This window comes from Salvelinus sp. IW2-2015, linkage group LG14 (assembly GCF_002910315.2).
Source record: "Salvelinus sp. IW2-2015 linkage group LG14, ASM291031v2, whole genome shotgun sequence".
Classification (NCBI taxonomy): Eukaryota; Metazoa; Chordata; class Actinopteri; order Salmoniformes; family Salmonidae; genus Salvelinus; species Salvelinus sp. IW2-2015.
The window spans coordinates 34,875,419-34,893,585 of NC_036854.1; the positions used below are offsets into that span (position 1 = coordinate 34,875,419).

Here is an 18,167-nt window from a genome sequence, read left to right on the forward strand (position 1 = left end):
TATGATGAAAATTACAGGCCTCTCTCATCTTTTTAAGCGGGAGAACTTGCACAATTGGTGGCTGACAAAATACTTTTTTGCCCCACTGTATATTTCACTGGTCATCCCCAAAGCCAACACCTACTTTGGCCGCCTTTCCTTACAGTTCTCTGCTGCCAATGACAGGAACGAATTGCAAAAATTACTGAAGTTGGAGACTCATATCTACCTCACTAACTTTAAGCGTCAGCTGTCAGAGCAGCTTACCGATCGCTGCAGCTGTACACAGCCCATCTGTAAATAGCCCATCCATCCAATCAACTACCTACCTCATCCCCATATTTGTTTTTGTTTTTCTGCTCTTTTGTACACCAGTATTTCTACTTGCACATCCTCATCTGCACATATCACTCCAGTGTAAATTGCTAAATTGTAATTACTTCTCCACTATTGGCCTATTTATTGCCTTACCTCCTTACTTAATTTGCACACACTSTATACAGATTTTTCTATTGCATTATTGACTGTACGTTTGTTTATCCCATGTGTAACTCTGTGTTGTTTTTGTCGCGCTGCTTTGCTTTATCTTGGCCAGGTCGCAGATGTAAATGAGAACTTGTTCTCAATTGGCCTACCTGGTTAAATAAAGGTGAAATAAAAAATCTAATAAAAATGCCATGCAGAGGCTGTCRTTTTGTATTTAAACTTTTTCATAACGAAGACGATAAGTTTGATGTCTGATGATAATAGAATGGTAACGATGTCACTGCGACAACTGTCTACAGACATGTTGATCGACCGACTGCAAACCAGTCTTTCGGGTTGGGGTAGGTGAGTATTTACCTGGAAGTCAGGGTTAGGGTTAGGGTAGGGTAGCCAGGCGGAGCGAGAGTTCTCCTGGTACTTGAAGGGACCTCCAAACACCTGGGTGATGGCACTGAGGTTGWAGGCACACACCGCAGACGCTGCTATGCTGTTCCTGAAGGGGGAAGAGAGGGATAGTGCCTTCAGAAAGTATTCACACCACTTGACTTTTCCCACATTTTGTTGTATTAGGAAGTGGGATTAACATTTTTTAGTTGTCATTTTTTGTCAACTATCTATACAAAATACTCTATAATGTCAAAGTGGATTTTCTTTCACTTTGACATTACATTTGAAAAAATAAATATAAAAAATAAAACAATAATATATCTTGAAATAAAACAATAATATATCTTGATTCAAGTCAATACATGTTAGAATCACCTTTGGCAGTGATTACAGCTGTGAGTCTTGGTAAGACTCTAAGAGCTTTGCACACCTGGATTGTACAATATTTGGCAATGATTATTTTCTAAATTCTTCAAGSTCTGTCAAATTGGTAGTTGATCATCGCTAGACAATCATTTTAAGGTCTTACCAAAGATTTTCAAGCAGATTTAAGTCACAACTGYAACTGTGAGACTCAGRAACTTTCATTGTCTTCTTGGTAAGCAACTCYAGTATAGATTCGGCCTTGTGTTTTAGGTTATTGTCCTGCTGAAAGGTGAATTCATCTTCCAGTGTCTGGTGGAAAGCAGACGGAACCAGGTTTTCCTCTAGGATTTTGCCTGTGCTTAGCTCCATTCTGGGGTTTTTTATCCTGAAAAACTCCCCGTAATGATTACAAGCATACCCATAACATGATGCAGCCACCACTATGCTTGAAAATATGGACAGTGGTACTCAGTAATRTGTTGTATTGGATTTGCCCCAAACAAAACACTTTGAAGTCAGGATAAAGGTTAATTGCTTTGCCACATTTTTTGCCACATTTTTTGCAGTATTACTTCAGTGCATTGTTGCAAACAGGATGCATGTTTTGGAATATTTTTATTCTGTACAGGCTTCCTTCTTTTCACTCTGTCAGTTAGGTTAGTATTGTGGAGTAASTACAATGTTGTTGATCCATCCTCAGTTTTCTCCTATCACAGCCATTAAACTCTGTAACTGTTTAAATTCACCATTGGCCTCATGGTGAAATCCCTGAGCGGTTTCCTTCCTCTCCGGCAAATGATTTAGGAAGGACGTCTGGATCTTTGTAGTGACTGGGTGTATTGATACACCATCCAAAAGGTAATTAATAACTTCACCATTGTAATGGCTTCTAGGAGTAGTGGGTGGAGGAGTCAGGCGCAGAGAGCAGGGTAGTTCAAAACGTGGATCTTTATTCCAAGAACAGAGTAACGGTCACGCCAAACACAAGGGCRCATAAAATACCCAGTCCAACAAATAGGACGAAACTGTCCAGGAAAACGGAATCCACAATAATCCACACACCAYGAACAGAAAAACAAGRCCGCACAAAAGCCGGCGGGCCTACCGGGTTTAAATAGCCCAAAACAAAACCGGGATTCGTGGCAACCATGCTCAAAGGGATATACAATGTCTGCTTTTTMATTTATTTTACCCATCTACCAATAGGTTATTTTTTTGCGAGGCWTTGGAAAACCTCCCTGGTCTTTGAGGTTGAATCTGTGTTTGAAATTTACAGCTCGACTGACCGACCTTACAGATAATTGTAAGTGTGGGGTACAGAAATCATGTTAAACGCTAAAATTRCACACAGAGTGAGTCAATGCAACTTACTATGTGACTTGTTATGTGACTTTTTGTTTTTACTCCTGTACTTATTTAGGCTTGCSATAACAAAGGGGTTGAATTCTTATTTACTCAAGACATTTCAGCTTTCATTTTTACTTAATTTGGAGAAAAAAATTAAAACAGAATTCCACTTTACATTATGGGGTATTGTGTGTAGGCTAGAATGTGGAAAAAGTCAAGGAGTGTGAATACTTTCTGAAGGAACTGTATATGGTTAGGATTTTGTCTGCTGACTGTTAATGTCCAGTCTGTGTTTTTGTCCTCTAAATATACCTACACATCTGTCCCTACCAGTTAGTGTCTATAACACAGACTCAGATCCTACTGTGASTGATGGTGTAAGGTGACTATAAATTTAACACCAGGCTTCAATTAAGATGTTCTGCCTCTGTGGCTAAGTGTATGGATCGGGCCTGACGGATAGCTTTGACTTTTCAAACTGTCACTTTCCACAAAAGCATGTCTCTTCTAAGAGGTGAGAAAATTGAAAATTAAAGAAATGAGTTTAAAGTCAAACTGTGAAACTAAACGTGTGTGAATGACGATAGTATGTATAACATGACTGTTCATTTTAAGCTGTGCCTGAAGTATACTTCAGTATTTTGGCAACTTCAAGGTTTATCATACATTATAAACTGGGTGGTTCAAGCGCTGAATGCTGATTGGCTGACAGCTGTGGTATATCAGACAGGTATGACAAACCATTTATTTTTACTGTACGAATAGCCCTTAGCCGTGGTATATTGGCCATATACCATACCCCCTCGGGCATCATTGCTTAATAATACAGGCAGAATATCCTCTGTGTGTGTGTGTGTGTGTGTGTGTGTGTGGTGTGTGTGGTGTGTGTGTGTGTGTGTGTGTGTGTGTGTGTGTGTGTGTGTGTGTGTGTGTGTGTGTGTGTGTGTGTGTGTGTGTGTGTGGTGTGTGTGTGTGTGTGTGTGTGTGTGTGTGTGTATAGTATGCGTCTCACACTTACACATTAGTAGTGAAGATCCATAGAGCAGTTCTATGCTCTGGGCAGGTAGAACGTCCCCTGTAGTTCATTATAGTTGAACGGTATCTCTCCTGGTCGAGAGCAGTTCAACCGCGCCTTCATGAACGTGGTCCAGGTGTCCTCCAATAGGAAGCGGCCCCCAATGTCGTTCTTACAGACCCGGGCAGCGCGAGAGAACACGGTCCGACCGCAGTCATGTTCCACCGCATTCTCTCGGAAGAAGAAGTAGGTGAAGTTCCCAATGTCATAGGAGGAGACAAAGTTAGGTTCTGTTGAATGAGGACACAAAGTTAGGTTCTGTTGTAGGAGGGGACAAAGTTAGGTTCTGTTGTAGGAGGAGACAAAGTTAGGTTCTGTTAAAGGAGGAGACAAAGTTAGGTTCTGTTAAAGGAGGAGACAAACTATTCAGACCACTTGACKTTTTCTACATTTTGTTACGTTACAGCATTATTCTAAAATKGATTAAATTGTTTTTTTCCCTCATCAATCTACACACTACCCCATAATGACGCTACAAGCTTGGCACACCTGTATTTGGGGAGTTTCTCCCATTCTTCTCTGCAGATCCACTCAAGCTCTGTCAGGTTGGATGGGGAGTGTCGCTTTACAGCTATTTTCAGGTCTCTCCAGAGATGTTCGATCGGGTTCAAGTCCGGGCTCTGGCTGGGCCACTCAAAAACATTCAGAGACTTTTCCCGAAGCCACTCCTGTGTTGTTTTGGCTGTGTGCTTAGGGTTGTTGTCGTGTTGAAAGGTTTACCTTCTCCCCAGTCTGAGGTCCTGAGTGCACTGGAGCAGGTTTTCATCAAGTATGTCTGTACTTGGCTCCGTTCATCTTTCCCTCGATCCTGACTAGTCTCCCAGTCCCTGTTGCTGAAAAACATCGCCACAGCATGATGTTGCCAGCGCCATGCTTCACTATAGGGATGGTGCCAGATTTCCTCCAGATTTGACGCTTGGTTTTCAAGCYAAGAGTTCAACCTTGGTTTCATCTGACCAGAGAATCTTGTTTCTCATGGTCTGAGAGTATTTAGGTGCCTTTTGGCAAACTCCAAGCGGGCGGACATGTGCCTTTTACTGAGGAGTGGCATCCGTCTGGCCACTCTACCATAATGGCCTGATTGATGGAGTGCTGCAGAGATGGTTGTCCTTCTGGAAGGTTCTCCCATCTCCACAGAAGAGCTATGTCAGAGTGACCATCAGGTTCTTGGTCACTTCCCTGACCAAGGCCCTTCTCCCCCGATTACTCATTTTGGCCAGGCTGCCAGCTCTAGGAAGATTCTTGGTGGTTCCAAAYGTCTTCCATTTAAGAATGATGGAGGCCACTGTGTTCTTGGGGACCTTCAACGCTGCAGACATTTTTGGTACCCTTCCCCAGATCTGTGCTTCGACACAATCCTGTCTCAGAGCTCTACGGACAATTTCTTCGACCTCATCGCTTGGTTTTTGCTCTGACATTTGTGCTTTTCCAAATCATGTCCAATCACTTGAATTTACCACAGGTGGACTCCAATCAAGTCGCAGAAACAGGATGATCAATGGAAACAGGATGCACCTGAGCTCAATTTCAAGTCTTATAGCAAAGGGTCTGAATACTTATGTAAATAAGCTATTTCTGTTTTTTTTTAAATTAATTTTCAAAAAATCTGTTTTCACTTTGTCATTATGGAGTATCGTGCGTAGATTAATGAGGAAAATTATTTTTGAATAAGGCTGTAACAAAATGTGGRAAAAGTCAATGGGTCTGAATACTTTCCGAATGCACTGTATATGACAATGAGTTCTGAGTGATTGACTAGGGGTCCATAGGAATGTGAGGTTGAGGTGATTAGTCTTAATAAATGATGGCATTGTTATTAATGACTTTGTGTTTCAAAATTAATTATTTATCGAGGGAACCCCTAAAGGTTAGGATGAGGTATGACCAAAACACTGGTGTAGTGTAATAGTTGTCAACCCATCTAAAACTGCTGACCTTCCTAGAGCACTCATTGATGAGCTGTTCATTTTTATGTATGACATTATTGGACCTTAACCGCACGCTTTATCCTCTCTGACAGTGATTTAATTCACTTTTAAATGAAAGAGTTTTTTCCCCTTGTTTGCTCTTTCAACCCCTCCTCTCCTCTGCACCTTTGCACAGCATCACATGAGAAAAGAGACAAAAAAATCAATTTGCCATAAAATTAGTTATTAAACCTTTTCTCAAAGGTTGTCGCGGCGCTATGTATGTGGTGGCTTTTAATTTATTTTTTCAATCTGGCTTTAATGTGAATCAGATAAAATCCTGACAAGATAGCGATTGACCTGCTCTTTTAGAGCAAGTGAACGACTGAAGCAGCGTATTCAATCAGCAGCCCTGTTCCAGGTGGGATGTGCTGTTGAACTGCGATCCACTGAGCTCTTCAGAACGACACACTGATTTCATTGTTTCAGTACCAGATGGAAATGTCACTTTTATATCCTTCAAAAGGAAAGAACAAAATATTTCAAAAAATATATATATACTGTATATATATTGTAAAAGAAGCTAAAAAGTGTGGATATGTTCTTTGTCATCAATACACTGCATGTCAGTGACAGACATCCGTATCACTGACATTTTGACACTTCCTGTAAACAACACTACCTTACTTCTACCCTTTCCCCCTCATCCACCCCTTTTCTCCTTCTATATGAACTACTTTTCCTCCTCTCTATACCTTTACTGCTTATCCCCCTGCCCCTTTACCACCTTCCATTTCCCAGCCTACCATTGAGCCATTTGGAGTTGTACTAAGCAGTGCATTATTGGCAGCAGCCGCCTATCTCCTACCGCTTGCTTCTCTACCCCTACTACCCTTACCTCTACCACATCCTACCATTGAGCCATTTGGAGTTGTACTGTGCAGTGCGTAGAGGCGGCAGCCCCCCCAGACTGCGGTAGATAGCTGGGTCTCTGCCAGAGAAGTCCATGGCGGTGGCAGCATAGAGCTCCCCGCTGGAGGTGATCAGGGCTGTGGAGTTATGGAGAGGGTTGTAGGGACAACGGGCCATCCCACTGATCTGGTCATGGATCTCTGTCAGGTTGGTCAGCTAGAGGGGGCGGGGGAGAGAGGGTGGAGAGGGGGGAGAGGGGGAGGAGATGAGGGGCAGGAGGAGGGAGAGGGGAGAGGATTAATGTGTTTATAATGCACACAAGCAGGAGTGGAGAGAGAGGGAGTGTGAGCACACATCACATGATTTTTAACTCCCCTCTCCTTGGTGGTTTCAATTCAGAGAGACAAATATTTTTTTTTGCTAAATGCTATATAGCCGCCTCACTCTCAGAGAAATAACTAGTACTGCTATAGTAGGTTTTAAAACTTCTTCAGGATTGGTGGGTCCCCCACGGGACAGTTGAACTAACATAGGCTAATGCGATTAGCATGAGGCTGTAAATAACAAGAACATTTCGCAGGACATGGACATATCTGATATTGGCAGAAAGCTTAAAATCTTGTTAATCGAACTGCACTGTCCAATTTACAGTAGCTATTACAGTGAAAKAATACCATGCTATTGTTTGAGGAGAGTGCACAGTTATGAACTTGAACAGTTATTAATAAACCAATTAGGCACATTTGGGCAGTCTTGACGGAACATTTTGAACAGAAATGCAATGGTTCATTGGGTTAGTCTAAAACGTTGCACATACACTGCCACCATCTAGTGGCCAAAATCTAAATTGCGCCTGGGCTGGAATAATACATTATGGCCTTTCTCTTGCATTTCAAAGATGATGGTACAAACAAAAATATTTTAAAAATGTTATTTTTTTTTGTACCAGATCTAATGTGCTATGTTCTCCTACATTCATTTCACATTTTCACAAACATCAAAGTGTTTCCTTTCAAATGGTATCAAGAATATGCATATCCTTGCTTTAATGCCTGAGCTATAGGCAGTTAGATTTGGGTATGTCATTTTAGGTGAAAATTGAAAAAAAGGTCCGATCCTTATTAAACAGTCAAATGCAACAAATAACTACATTTTTTATAAAGACATTTAGAAATGATACTGTACATTTGTGACATCAATATAAAAAAAATGCAATACAGTAATATGAGATCTGTAATGTAAAACATTTACATTTGACATTTTAGTCATTTAGCAGATGTTCTTTTCCAGAGAGACTTATAGTAAGTGCATTCATCTTAAGATAGCTAGGTGAGACAACCACATATCACAGTCAAATAAACAGGATACGAACATTCCATTCCAGCCAAACAATGGACATATATCGTTTTGCAAACAAATCTGAGAACAGTAATATTTTACACACACATGAAGCTACCCATAAGCAATAATTTTTGATGAAAAAACACAAATGTGAAAAATTGGTGGATAGTGTTTGGGAAATAAACTCTTCATTTGGACAGAACTCAGATTAGAAAGAAGGATATGGAACAATAAACAATAATGCCTGTGAAACTGCTGTTTCTCCTCTAGGAAGAAACCTGTCTCTTATTGTTACTGTTACTGCTAAAATCCTACCTTTAGCTATCAAGTTTGGATAYAAAACCAATCCCTGAAGAATCAATCGAGGTAAAATAGAGGCAACCTACAGTCTACCTACGCAGTTCCCAGCACAGAGCTCTTATGGCCATATATATGTGGGTGGGTATTGCTGGTAATTAGCTATAGCATCTTTTTAGGCAAGAATATGACTCTTCCCACAGCCTTTTATAATCAGCTTAACCTATATCCAAAACCACACTCTAAGAACAAGAACACAACATCTGGACAGGACCGATGCTCATAGAAAACCTCCATCTTCACTGTACTTCCTGGAGAAGTTCATGCACTTTTTATTCCTCCTGGTTTGGTTGTTCTGATGAATAGCGGACATACATCTGTTTTCCTTGATAAAGCATTATTAAACCACATCAGTGACTTAGGGAAAGCCTCTCCGTTTTCACAAGCAGCTCCATGCGAAGCTCAGAGCTCAGACGTTTGGTTTGTCTGCCTTTGAAAGCGAGGCCAAATCCAGCTCTCCGTGTTTAAAAATACTCTACAGTACGACCTACACTTGGCCCTAAGACAGTGCACTTGTTCCCAATAAAAACCCACACAACATAAACTGAGGCAAAAGCCTTGGATATGTTTAAGAGCTGGAATGTACACAGTGTTTTCTTTGCTAATATGACATTTTAACTCATGGTGTAACCGTGAAGGAGAGATGCTTAGGGCAAGGCTCCACCTCCATTCCTATCAATCTAAACCGTGAGGTATTTTTATACATTTATATAAACCATCATTCCGTTCTTCCCATTTATGGTTAACCACATACTGTTGTAGAAATGTATCTTTGTTTCAATGGAAACCCTTCCCATAAACTTTAAAAACTTACTAATTCCCCAAATGGTGTTCTGCAATGGTCAATTTTAGGGCCGCTATAGTTTCTTTCCCCCCCACTAACCATCGCATTAAGCTATGAGGCAACGCTACACATTACTCACATCGACCCAGGTGTGTTCTTAACTGCACATCCTGCCTGACGTGCAGAAGATCATCAGCACAGGAATTTCTWACCATACAGAACACAAGCTTTGTCCAACTGACACACTGAAGCTTCTCTCTAATGCTGGCTTGAGTTTCAGGTTAATCAATGAGAGATGGACTTTCCACTTCCTTAAAGTACGTGATGCTCATTAATAAAACAGCCTAAGAGCAGGTCACTTTGTATAGATTTATTAGAGTGGGTTGATTTGGACCACTGTTGGTTCCGTCAACACAAACTACCTCCGCTCCGGGCCTCCGGTCTGACACCGGCTTGACCCAACAAGTGTCACTGTGTCTGAAGTCTGCGATGAAAGGGGGTATTGATGGAGCTCATTCTGTGTGTTGAGGGAAGTGTTTGGGTCGAGCTGGGTCTGTAAGACGGGTGGAATGGGGATAGAGTATAGATAGAGGCTGCATCTATCATGCATATTAAAGCAATGGAGTGAATGAGTTCTCTCTTCAGGACACACAGCAGCTGTGGTTGGGAGCACAGGCTGGGGAGACGGGTCACTTTCACACCTCTAATAGCCAATCATTTGAGACACACTCAGTGCTGTTGACTTGGCTTTCAGATCATCTCTCTTTCTCTCCCTTCCTTCCTGGTCAGTTGCCATGTTACACTTCCTTGCAGCCGTCTCATAAATGTGATCAGACACAGAAAGAGACAGCCAAGCAGGTGCCTGATGATTCATAGCTGTCTACAGGGCAGCAAAGAGGACATAGGGTCTGCAATAATAAGCTCTATATAATCATCATCATTTTACTCATCATCATTATCATTATCAAAATCATCATCATCATCACCATCCTCATCATCATGACCACCATACTCATCGTACTCATCATTATACTCATTCTCATCTTCATCCTCCTCATCATACTCATTCTCATCCTCATCATCCTCCTACTCATCATTATCACACTCATCATCATACTCATCATCACACTCATCATCATCATCACATCATCACATCATCATCATCACCATCATCATCATTATCAGTAACAATATCATCATCGCCATTATCAATTGCATGACTAGAGGATTGCATTCTCTAATTTCTGACAAATCCATAGTGGGCAAAAATAATCCTGCCATTCAAGGCCATAAATATGGATAAGGTCTTGAAATTAATTAATATATTGTCATGAATGAGGACATTTGGACAGAATTAATTTCAGTAAATGCCTGTAAAGACAGTGAATTGGTCATTAACGGGATATTAATCTGTGGTTATGTACACACATTATGATAACTAAATGCATATTTATTTCCTTCTCCTCTCTCTCTCTACCTCCCTTGGAATCTTTCTCTCTCTTTCCCTCCTTCTTTGTCGCTCTCCCTCCCTCTCAATCTCCTTCTCTGTCGCACCCAATACCTCTCTCTCTCTCCCCCTCCCTCCCTCGCGATCTCACTCTCCCTCCCTCCCTACCTCACACTCAATCCCCCTCTCTCTCTCCTCCCTCCCTCTCGATCTCTCTCTCTCTCCCTCTCTGTCACACTCGATCCCTCTCTCTCCCTTTCCCTCTGTCGCACTTAATCCCTCTCTCCCTCCCTCGCGATCTCCACTCTCCCTCCCCCCTACCTCACACTCAATCACCCTCTCTCTCTCCCTCCCTCTCGATCTCTCTCTCTCTCCCTCTCTGTCACACTCATCCCTCTCTCTCCCTTTCCCTCTGTCGCACTCAATCCCTCTCTCCCTCCCTCGCGATCTCTCTCTCCCTCCCTCGCGATCTCTCTCTCCCTCCACCTCTCTCCCTCCTGCGCGATGCCTCTCTCTCTTCCTCTCTCCCTATCCTGCCCTCTCTCTACCTCTCTGTCGCTCTTGATCCCTTTCTTTCTCCCTCTCGCCTGATCCCCCCCACTCTCTCCTTTCCTTTGTCACACTCGATCCTTCTCTCTTTCCCTTTCCCGATCCCCCCCTCTCTCTCCCTCTCTGTCACACTCAATCCCTTCTTTTTGTCTCTCTCGCTCTCCCTATAGCTATGCAGCACTTATCTTTTATATTAGCAGACCCACTCAGAGTAAATATGTGTTCTCCTATAACAGGGCTGATGAAATACCATCGTAATAATGTTTTGACATTTATACTATATGTATTTCTGACGGATTAGTCGTTATGAGACGGTGACCTTTGCATTTGCTGCTAACAAAATTAAAAAATTAAATAAAAACATCGTCCTTCCCTCCACCTACACACCATATAATATAACCAACAGCCCACACACTTCCCTCAGGTTAAACTGCAGGTTTATATACAGTAGGTGGAGTAGAACTAGAAGTAGAGGAGCATAGAGCAGTAGAAGAGAGGAAAAGAGAAGATAGTTGCAGATAAGAAAGTAAAGTAGAGGAGAGAAGAAAAAAGGAGAGGAGAGGATAGAAGAGACATGATTAGATTCTTACAGTGCGGTTGGTGCAGATGGGTGTGAAAGCATTGGTTCCACAGGTGAACAGTCTATCTCCATTCACCAGCAGCACTCTGATGTAATTCTGACACTCCTCCTGTGGAGAGGACAGAACAGCACAGCTAACATTAGCACTAATAGAATGACACAAACACAGGAATAAACACCTTAACCAAGTTTCAAGTATTTACCATTTGTAAGTACATACATTGGAATTTCTCTTCAACGAGAGCTCAAAAAAGGTAGAAGAAGATTTTTTTTAAACACAAAGATTACATATAATACAAATAATCACATATGCAAGATAAGAAAGTATAKGTGTAAATATTAGCCAGTCACATCCAAACATTGCACTAACTCTGAATAATGAAGCTGCAGCCCTAGAGTACCTACAGATGTARGATCTTAATTYRAGCCAGTTTGCTACAGTAGGAAAATAATCCTGCAGCAACAGGAAATGTAGGGATTGATAAATTTTTTGCAAGGGAAAATCAAGTCTAAAATTTCAAAGTGGAAATTACAAACTTCAGAAGCCTTTTTAAACCTCATGTTTTAAATGTCCTGCACTGCAGGAAAGTTATCCTGCAACAGGGTGATCAAATGAAGATCCTACATCTGTATTGGGAGTTTTTCTTTGCCTCTGTTGCCTTGGCTAATCCTTTGGGGGTTAGCTTTAAGCCCGGGTTGAAAAGTGCTATACAAATAAAAAATGAATAAAATGTGATTGATTGAAACAGTGTAACAACACGACCTCTGTTTCCCCCAACACTATTCACACTGCTCAGTCTGTCAGGGGACTTTGTTAAAAACACACAACACTGACACGATGCTAGCAGTGAGAAGTCTTGTCAGAACATGGTGGATGTGTGTTTTTGCATTGTCTGACTGGAGTCTTAAAATAAACCATGTGTATGGTAAGTTCCCCTGAGTCCGTCTGAAGGGACCTGGGGCTTGTGGTTCTGAGGGCCCTCGTTCAGATTTAGGGCCAGTAAATCAGTCTGGTGTACTAGAGATGCCCGGAGCCCCTTTCTGACTCTCTTTTTTCCTCTCTTTCTCGCTCTTCTATCTCCCTTTCTCTTTCTCCTTTCTCTCGCTTTCACGCTCGCTCGCTCTCTCCTCCACCTCTCTCTCTATCAGTGGTGCCTGATTTAGGAGTGTTACAAGGGACCGCTGAAGGGTTAGTGGGAGCAGTATATGTGTGTCTGTGGGAGGGGTAGAAGTCGGGYATATTTTATTTCCCCCTATCAAGATGGAGGTTAACTCGTAAAACGATTCATTTTCCTGTACTAAGCACATTGTATATGTGTGTGTCTCTCTCGCTGTGTGTTTGTGTATCTCGCTGTGTGTGTGTGTGTGTGTCTGCCTTTTGTAGTGTGGCTGCCTGTGTATATTCCCCCAGCAAATAAGAAGCTGATTTTAATGTGTGTCTTGTGTCACAGTGTTGAAAACTTCCTGACAAACGTTCAGGCTCCTTATAGTAACACGGAGACAGTTATGCACGGCTCTCGAATGACAAACCAGACAGAGCTGCCGATCGACTCCCGTCAAGTCAATTTAAGTCCCTTTTCTTCTCCTAGTGGAAATAAATCAAAGGCGGTACAGAGAGGCAGACACCGGCTTTAAAGAGCACAATCACTTGTAAATTCACTCAAGGCGGAGACACCGTATCTGTGAAAATAACTTAAGTTACGGTATATGCTGTGCGGCGGAATAAGTAATAAAACCCCCAACTCTGCCAAGTAAAAGGGAGAGATGAAGAGACAGAGTGAGAGGGCAAGAGAGTGAGAGGGCGAGAGAGGGAGAGAGTGAGAGAGTGAGAGGGACGAGAGAGGGAGAGGGCGAGAGAGGGAGAGAGGTGAGAGAGGGAGAGGGCGAGAGAGGGGAGAGGGCGAGAGAGGGCGAAGGAGGAGAGTGAGAGGGCGAGAGGACGAGGCGAGAGAGGGAGAGGGCGAGAGAGGGAGAGGGGAGAGAGTGGAGAGGTGAGAGAGGAGAGAGAAGAGAGAGAAAGAGAGAGAAAAAAAAAATAGCAGAGAAGGATGTCTTTAATGCTATTCTCAGAGAAGGATGTCTTTAATGCTATTCTTAGTGTTCTGTACATTACTGAATGTATCTTCAGAAGTAACAACAAGAAAAAACAATTCCTTAGGACTAGGTAGCTTAGTCTGTAATTCAGAATGACAATCATACACTGGCAGTCCCTGCACACCTATTATGTGTTGTGTGTGTGTGTATGTTGTATGTGTTATAGGCCTCTAACCACCTTTCACAGAGGGATAAACACACAGGCAAATCTCTCAGACTTCAAACCAAAAAACTGAAATACCCACGGGGCCCTGCAGTTCAGCACAGGTCACATTCAGTTATAAAGCATGTTATTTGGAGGAGGGTATGCAGGAAAACCACCACACACACACACACACACACACACACCACACACACCACACACACACACACCACACACACACACACACACACACACACACACAACACACACACACACACACACACACACAACACCACACCACACCACACACAACACACACACACACACACACACACACAAAACAAACAAACAGAAGAAAGGGAAAACAGTGTCTGTGTATAGTCAGTTTAATGAAAAGGTTGTACTAAACCACTAAATCCTACTTCAGGGAACATAAATGCACACATTGTTGTCCATGAGGGGTTTTCTCCAGTTTGAGTGAAGTCTAAGTTAAGTCTGAGTTATGAGTGGGTTTGTTTCATGTTGGGATGAGTGTGTTAACAGCCTCACTTCTGATTGGCCCTGACTGAAGCAGGCTCCTTTAGTGAACTCATCACAGTTGTGTCTGTGTGTGTGCATAATCTAAGTGATTATGATGATACTTATAATGCATTATGTCTATTGGTATATTATGAGTCTTTATGAGTCTTTATGTGTGTCTATAACTATGCTTATACTGCATTACGAGTGCATGTCTAATGCTGTATAATGCAGTGTGCATATGGGCTTCACAGAAAGTGTTACCCACACCTGAAAGTAACAAACTGTGCACCTACTACCTTTTTAAATGCTATTTTGGGACAGAACCCAATGTACRTACTGTTTATCCAAGCAATATCAAAGTTATTTTGCAAATTGTTGATTTGGAGTGGGCCCTCTCGCTATTAAGTCTGGTCAAAACACTGTTGTAACTTTAATGGGTTACAGAGTTAATGTTTACAGTTAATTCATTGAGCTGTATCTAAAGATATTTTCTATACAGTTATTTACATAGGTAATTGTATTAGAATTCATGTGTTGGAGATTGAGAGAACTACATACATATTTTTGTTGTATTGGTTATGTAACGGTTTTCGTCGTCTGAAGAAGAGGAATCGGACCAAAGCGCAGCGTGGTAAGTGTTCATGCTTTTTATTGAAAACTGAACACTATAACAAAATAACAAAGAGAATAACCGAAACCGAAACAGTCCTGTAAGGTGAAAAACACTAAACAGAAAATAACTACCCACAAAAACCATGTGGGAAAAAGCTACCTAAGTATGGTTCCCAATCAGAGACAACGATAGACAGCTGTCCCTGATTGAGAACCATACCCAGCCAAAACAAAGAAATACAAAAACATAGGGAAACAAACATAGAATGCCCACCCAAATCACACCCTGACCAAACCAAAATAGAGACATAAAAAGCTCTCTACGGTCAGGGCGTGACAGGTTAGTATTGGATTACCCTTTTGACTGCAAGTTCCAGAATGCCTTGCGACAGGAATTAGAGAGAGAACACACCAGTTACGTACAAGTGACAAGTGATTATCCTGACTTTCGCTAGCAACTTTCTTTTATTGTTTTGTAGAATCTAAAGTTGTTAAATGTAACGTGAACAAGTAGTATTACAAAAAAGAAGCTTTCATTTCAAACCCGACGTCCCGAGTCATTACTTTGAAGATAGTTATTCTATATACACAAACACTCCCCTAGATAAACGTGTATGTATTTTTTGTAAAGATCGTTACATTGAAACAGAAGTTCATGCCTTCCTTGCTTTACTGTGGGTGGTACAACAACATTAGAGATCAATGAAACCCCTGAGGACCAGAAGTGAAATTACAGTTGAGGAATCAGAGTGTATTGAATTCTCATCCTTAGAGGATAGGCCTAGTTTTATCTCCTAATTCCTCTCTGCTAGTAAAACGTGAAAAGCATCTCAACATTTCCTTCCATGTAAATCACATTGACATTCAGTTCTGTGCTTGCTCTCTCTGTCTAAGTATCCCTCATTTTCTCCCCTGGTGTAAATCACATTGTCATCCGTCTCTGTGCTCGCTCCTCGTGTCTGGAGTGAGCCCTGTGGGTGGGCGAGTTAATTGATTCAGTGTTCGTATTTAACGTGCACTGGTACACGATAGGATGCGGTCTGCTGTGTAGGATGTATTCATTCAGCCTCTGTGTGGGTCGATGAACCACAGCCATATAAATGAAAGAGGTTGGTTGTAGTGGCAAATACTTACACCTGGTCAAACAAACTCAAGACTGGAGGAAATAGTCTACACCGTATTTAAAACAATGTGATGTGTATACCTGCCTATAGGAAACGGCTATTGTAGAAGTTGTCATTGTTCATTATTAAACTGTTGTCTACTGCTCAAGTGTCAGTTTATTGAGTGTTTCTAAAAGCTGTTTTATTGTTGGTTTACAATGTTGTTCATGAACAATTCAGATTTTTTTGCCCAATGTTTAATGTTCTCTTCATTTAATGCCTATGTGTTTCCATTGTGCCATGCTGTTTCAGTGTCTGTTTCTAATGCAGTTTAACACCAGTATCGTGTGTTTCTAATGGTATTTTTGTGTTGACAGGAGGCGGAGTGGCACTGTGATGAGTTCACTAAAGGAGCCTGCTTCAGTCGGGGGAAGTCAGAGGTGAGGCCGTTAACACACTCATCCCAACATGAAACAAACCCACTCATAACTCAGACTTAACTTAGACTTCACTCAAACTGGAGAAACCCCTCATGGACAACAATGTGTGTTTATGTCTGAAGTAGGATTTAGTGGGTTTAGTACACACCTTTTCATTTAAACTGACTATACACAGACACTGTTTCCTTTCTTCTGTTTGTTTGTGTTGTGTGTGTGTGTGTGTGTGTGTGTGTGTGTGTGTGTGTGTGTGTGTGTGTGTGTGTGTGTGTGTGTGTGTGTGTGTGTTGTTGTGTGTGTGTGTGTGTGTGGTGTGTGTGTGTGTGTGTGTGTGTGTGTGTGTGGGTGTTTTGTGAGTGAGAACAGTGTATTTAAATATCACTCCACAATAATATAAAATACAGATTTTTTAAACACATTGTGGACCGCTCAAATAGAGTTGAGACACTAAACACAATCATGGTCAAACATGGTACATTACATCATCTATACACATGTATGCATAATTATTGTATTTTATAATACAGTGGATGAAAGGACAATTAGGCACTTAAAAAGAAATGTTGGAGGATTTTATTTTATTTTATTTAACCTTTATTAAACCGTTGGACGATAAGATGGCAGGTTTTGGTTCAGACATTCACACGGCTCAGACATTCACACGGCTCAGACATTCACACGGCTCAGACATCTCACACGGCTTCAGACATTCCAGGCTCAGACATTTTCTTAATAACATTTCCCATAGTTTTTATTATTTTCATCAAAACCATTCAATGTTCATTTTGGCTGGACAGTGACCAAAAAGATCATCTCTAATGTGTTGTCCACCCACAGTAAGGATAATCTCTAATGTTGTTGTACCACCACAGTAAAGATCATCTCTAATGTTGTTGTACCACCCACAGTAAGGATAATCTCTAATGTTGTTGTACTACCCACAGTCAAAGATCATCTCTAATGTTGTTGTACCACCCACAGTAAAAGGTAATCTCTAATGTTGTCTTGCTCACCCACTCCACTGTAAAGATCATTCTAATGTTGTTGTACCACCCACAGTAAGGGTAATCTCTAATGTTGTTTGTACCACCCACGTAAGGATAATCTCTAATGTTGTTGTACCACCCACAGTAAAGATCATCTCTAATTGTTGTTGTACCACCCACAGTAAGGTAATCTCTAATGTTGTTTTACCACCCACAGTAAGGATATCTCTAATGTTGTTGTTCACCACAGTAAGGATAATCTCTAACGTTGTGTACCACCACAGTAAGGATAATCTCTAACGTGCTGTCAACCCACAGTAAAGATCATCTCTAATGTTGTTGTACCACCCACAGTAATGATCATCTCTAATGTTGTTGTTCACTCACAGTAAAGATCTCTCTAATGTTGCTGTACCACCCACAGTAAGGGTAATCTCTAATGTTGTTGTACCACCCACAGTAAAGTCATCTCTAATGTTGTTGTTCCCACCCACTGTAAAGATATCTCTAACGTTGTTGTACCACCCACAAGTAAAGATCATCTCTAATGTTGTTGTTCACCCACAGTAAGGATCATCTCTAATGTTGTTGTTCCACTCACAGTAAGATAATCTCTAACGTTGTTGTACAACCCACAGTAAGGATAATCTCTAACGTTGCTGTACAACCCACAGTAAGGATATCTCTAACATTGTTGTACCCACAGTAAAGATCATCTTAAATGTTGTTGTACAACCCACAGTAAGGATAATCT

At 41.5% G+C, this 18,167-nt stretch overlaps 1 protein-coding gene across 1 annotated transcript in view; it reads right to left on the minus strand.

Moving 5' to 3' along the window:
* Positions 1-18,167, minus strand: part of sema5a (sema domain, seven thrombospondin repeats (type 1 and type 1-like), transmembrane domain (TM) and short cytoplasmic domain, (semaphorin) 5A) — a 221,921-nt gene that overhangs the window by 94,582 nt on the left and 109,172 nt on the right. The window contains 5 exon segments of the mRNA XM_024000082.3: positions 823-958; positions 3,584-3,624; positions 3,626-3,870; positions 6,462-6,675; positions 11,528-11,626. Of these exon segments, the coding sequence (XP_023855850.1) occupies positions 823-958; positions 3,584-3,624; positions 3,626-3,870; positions 6,462-6,675; positions 11,528-11,626 (735 nt within the window).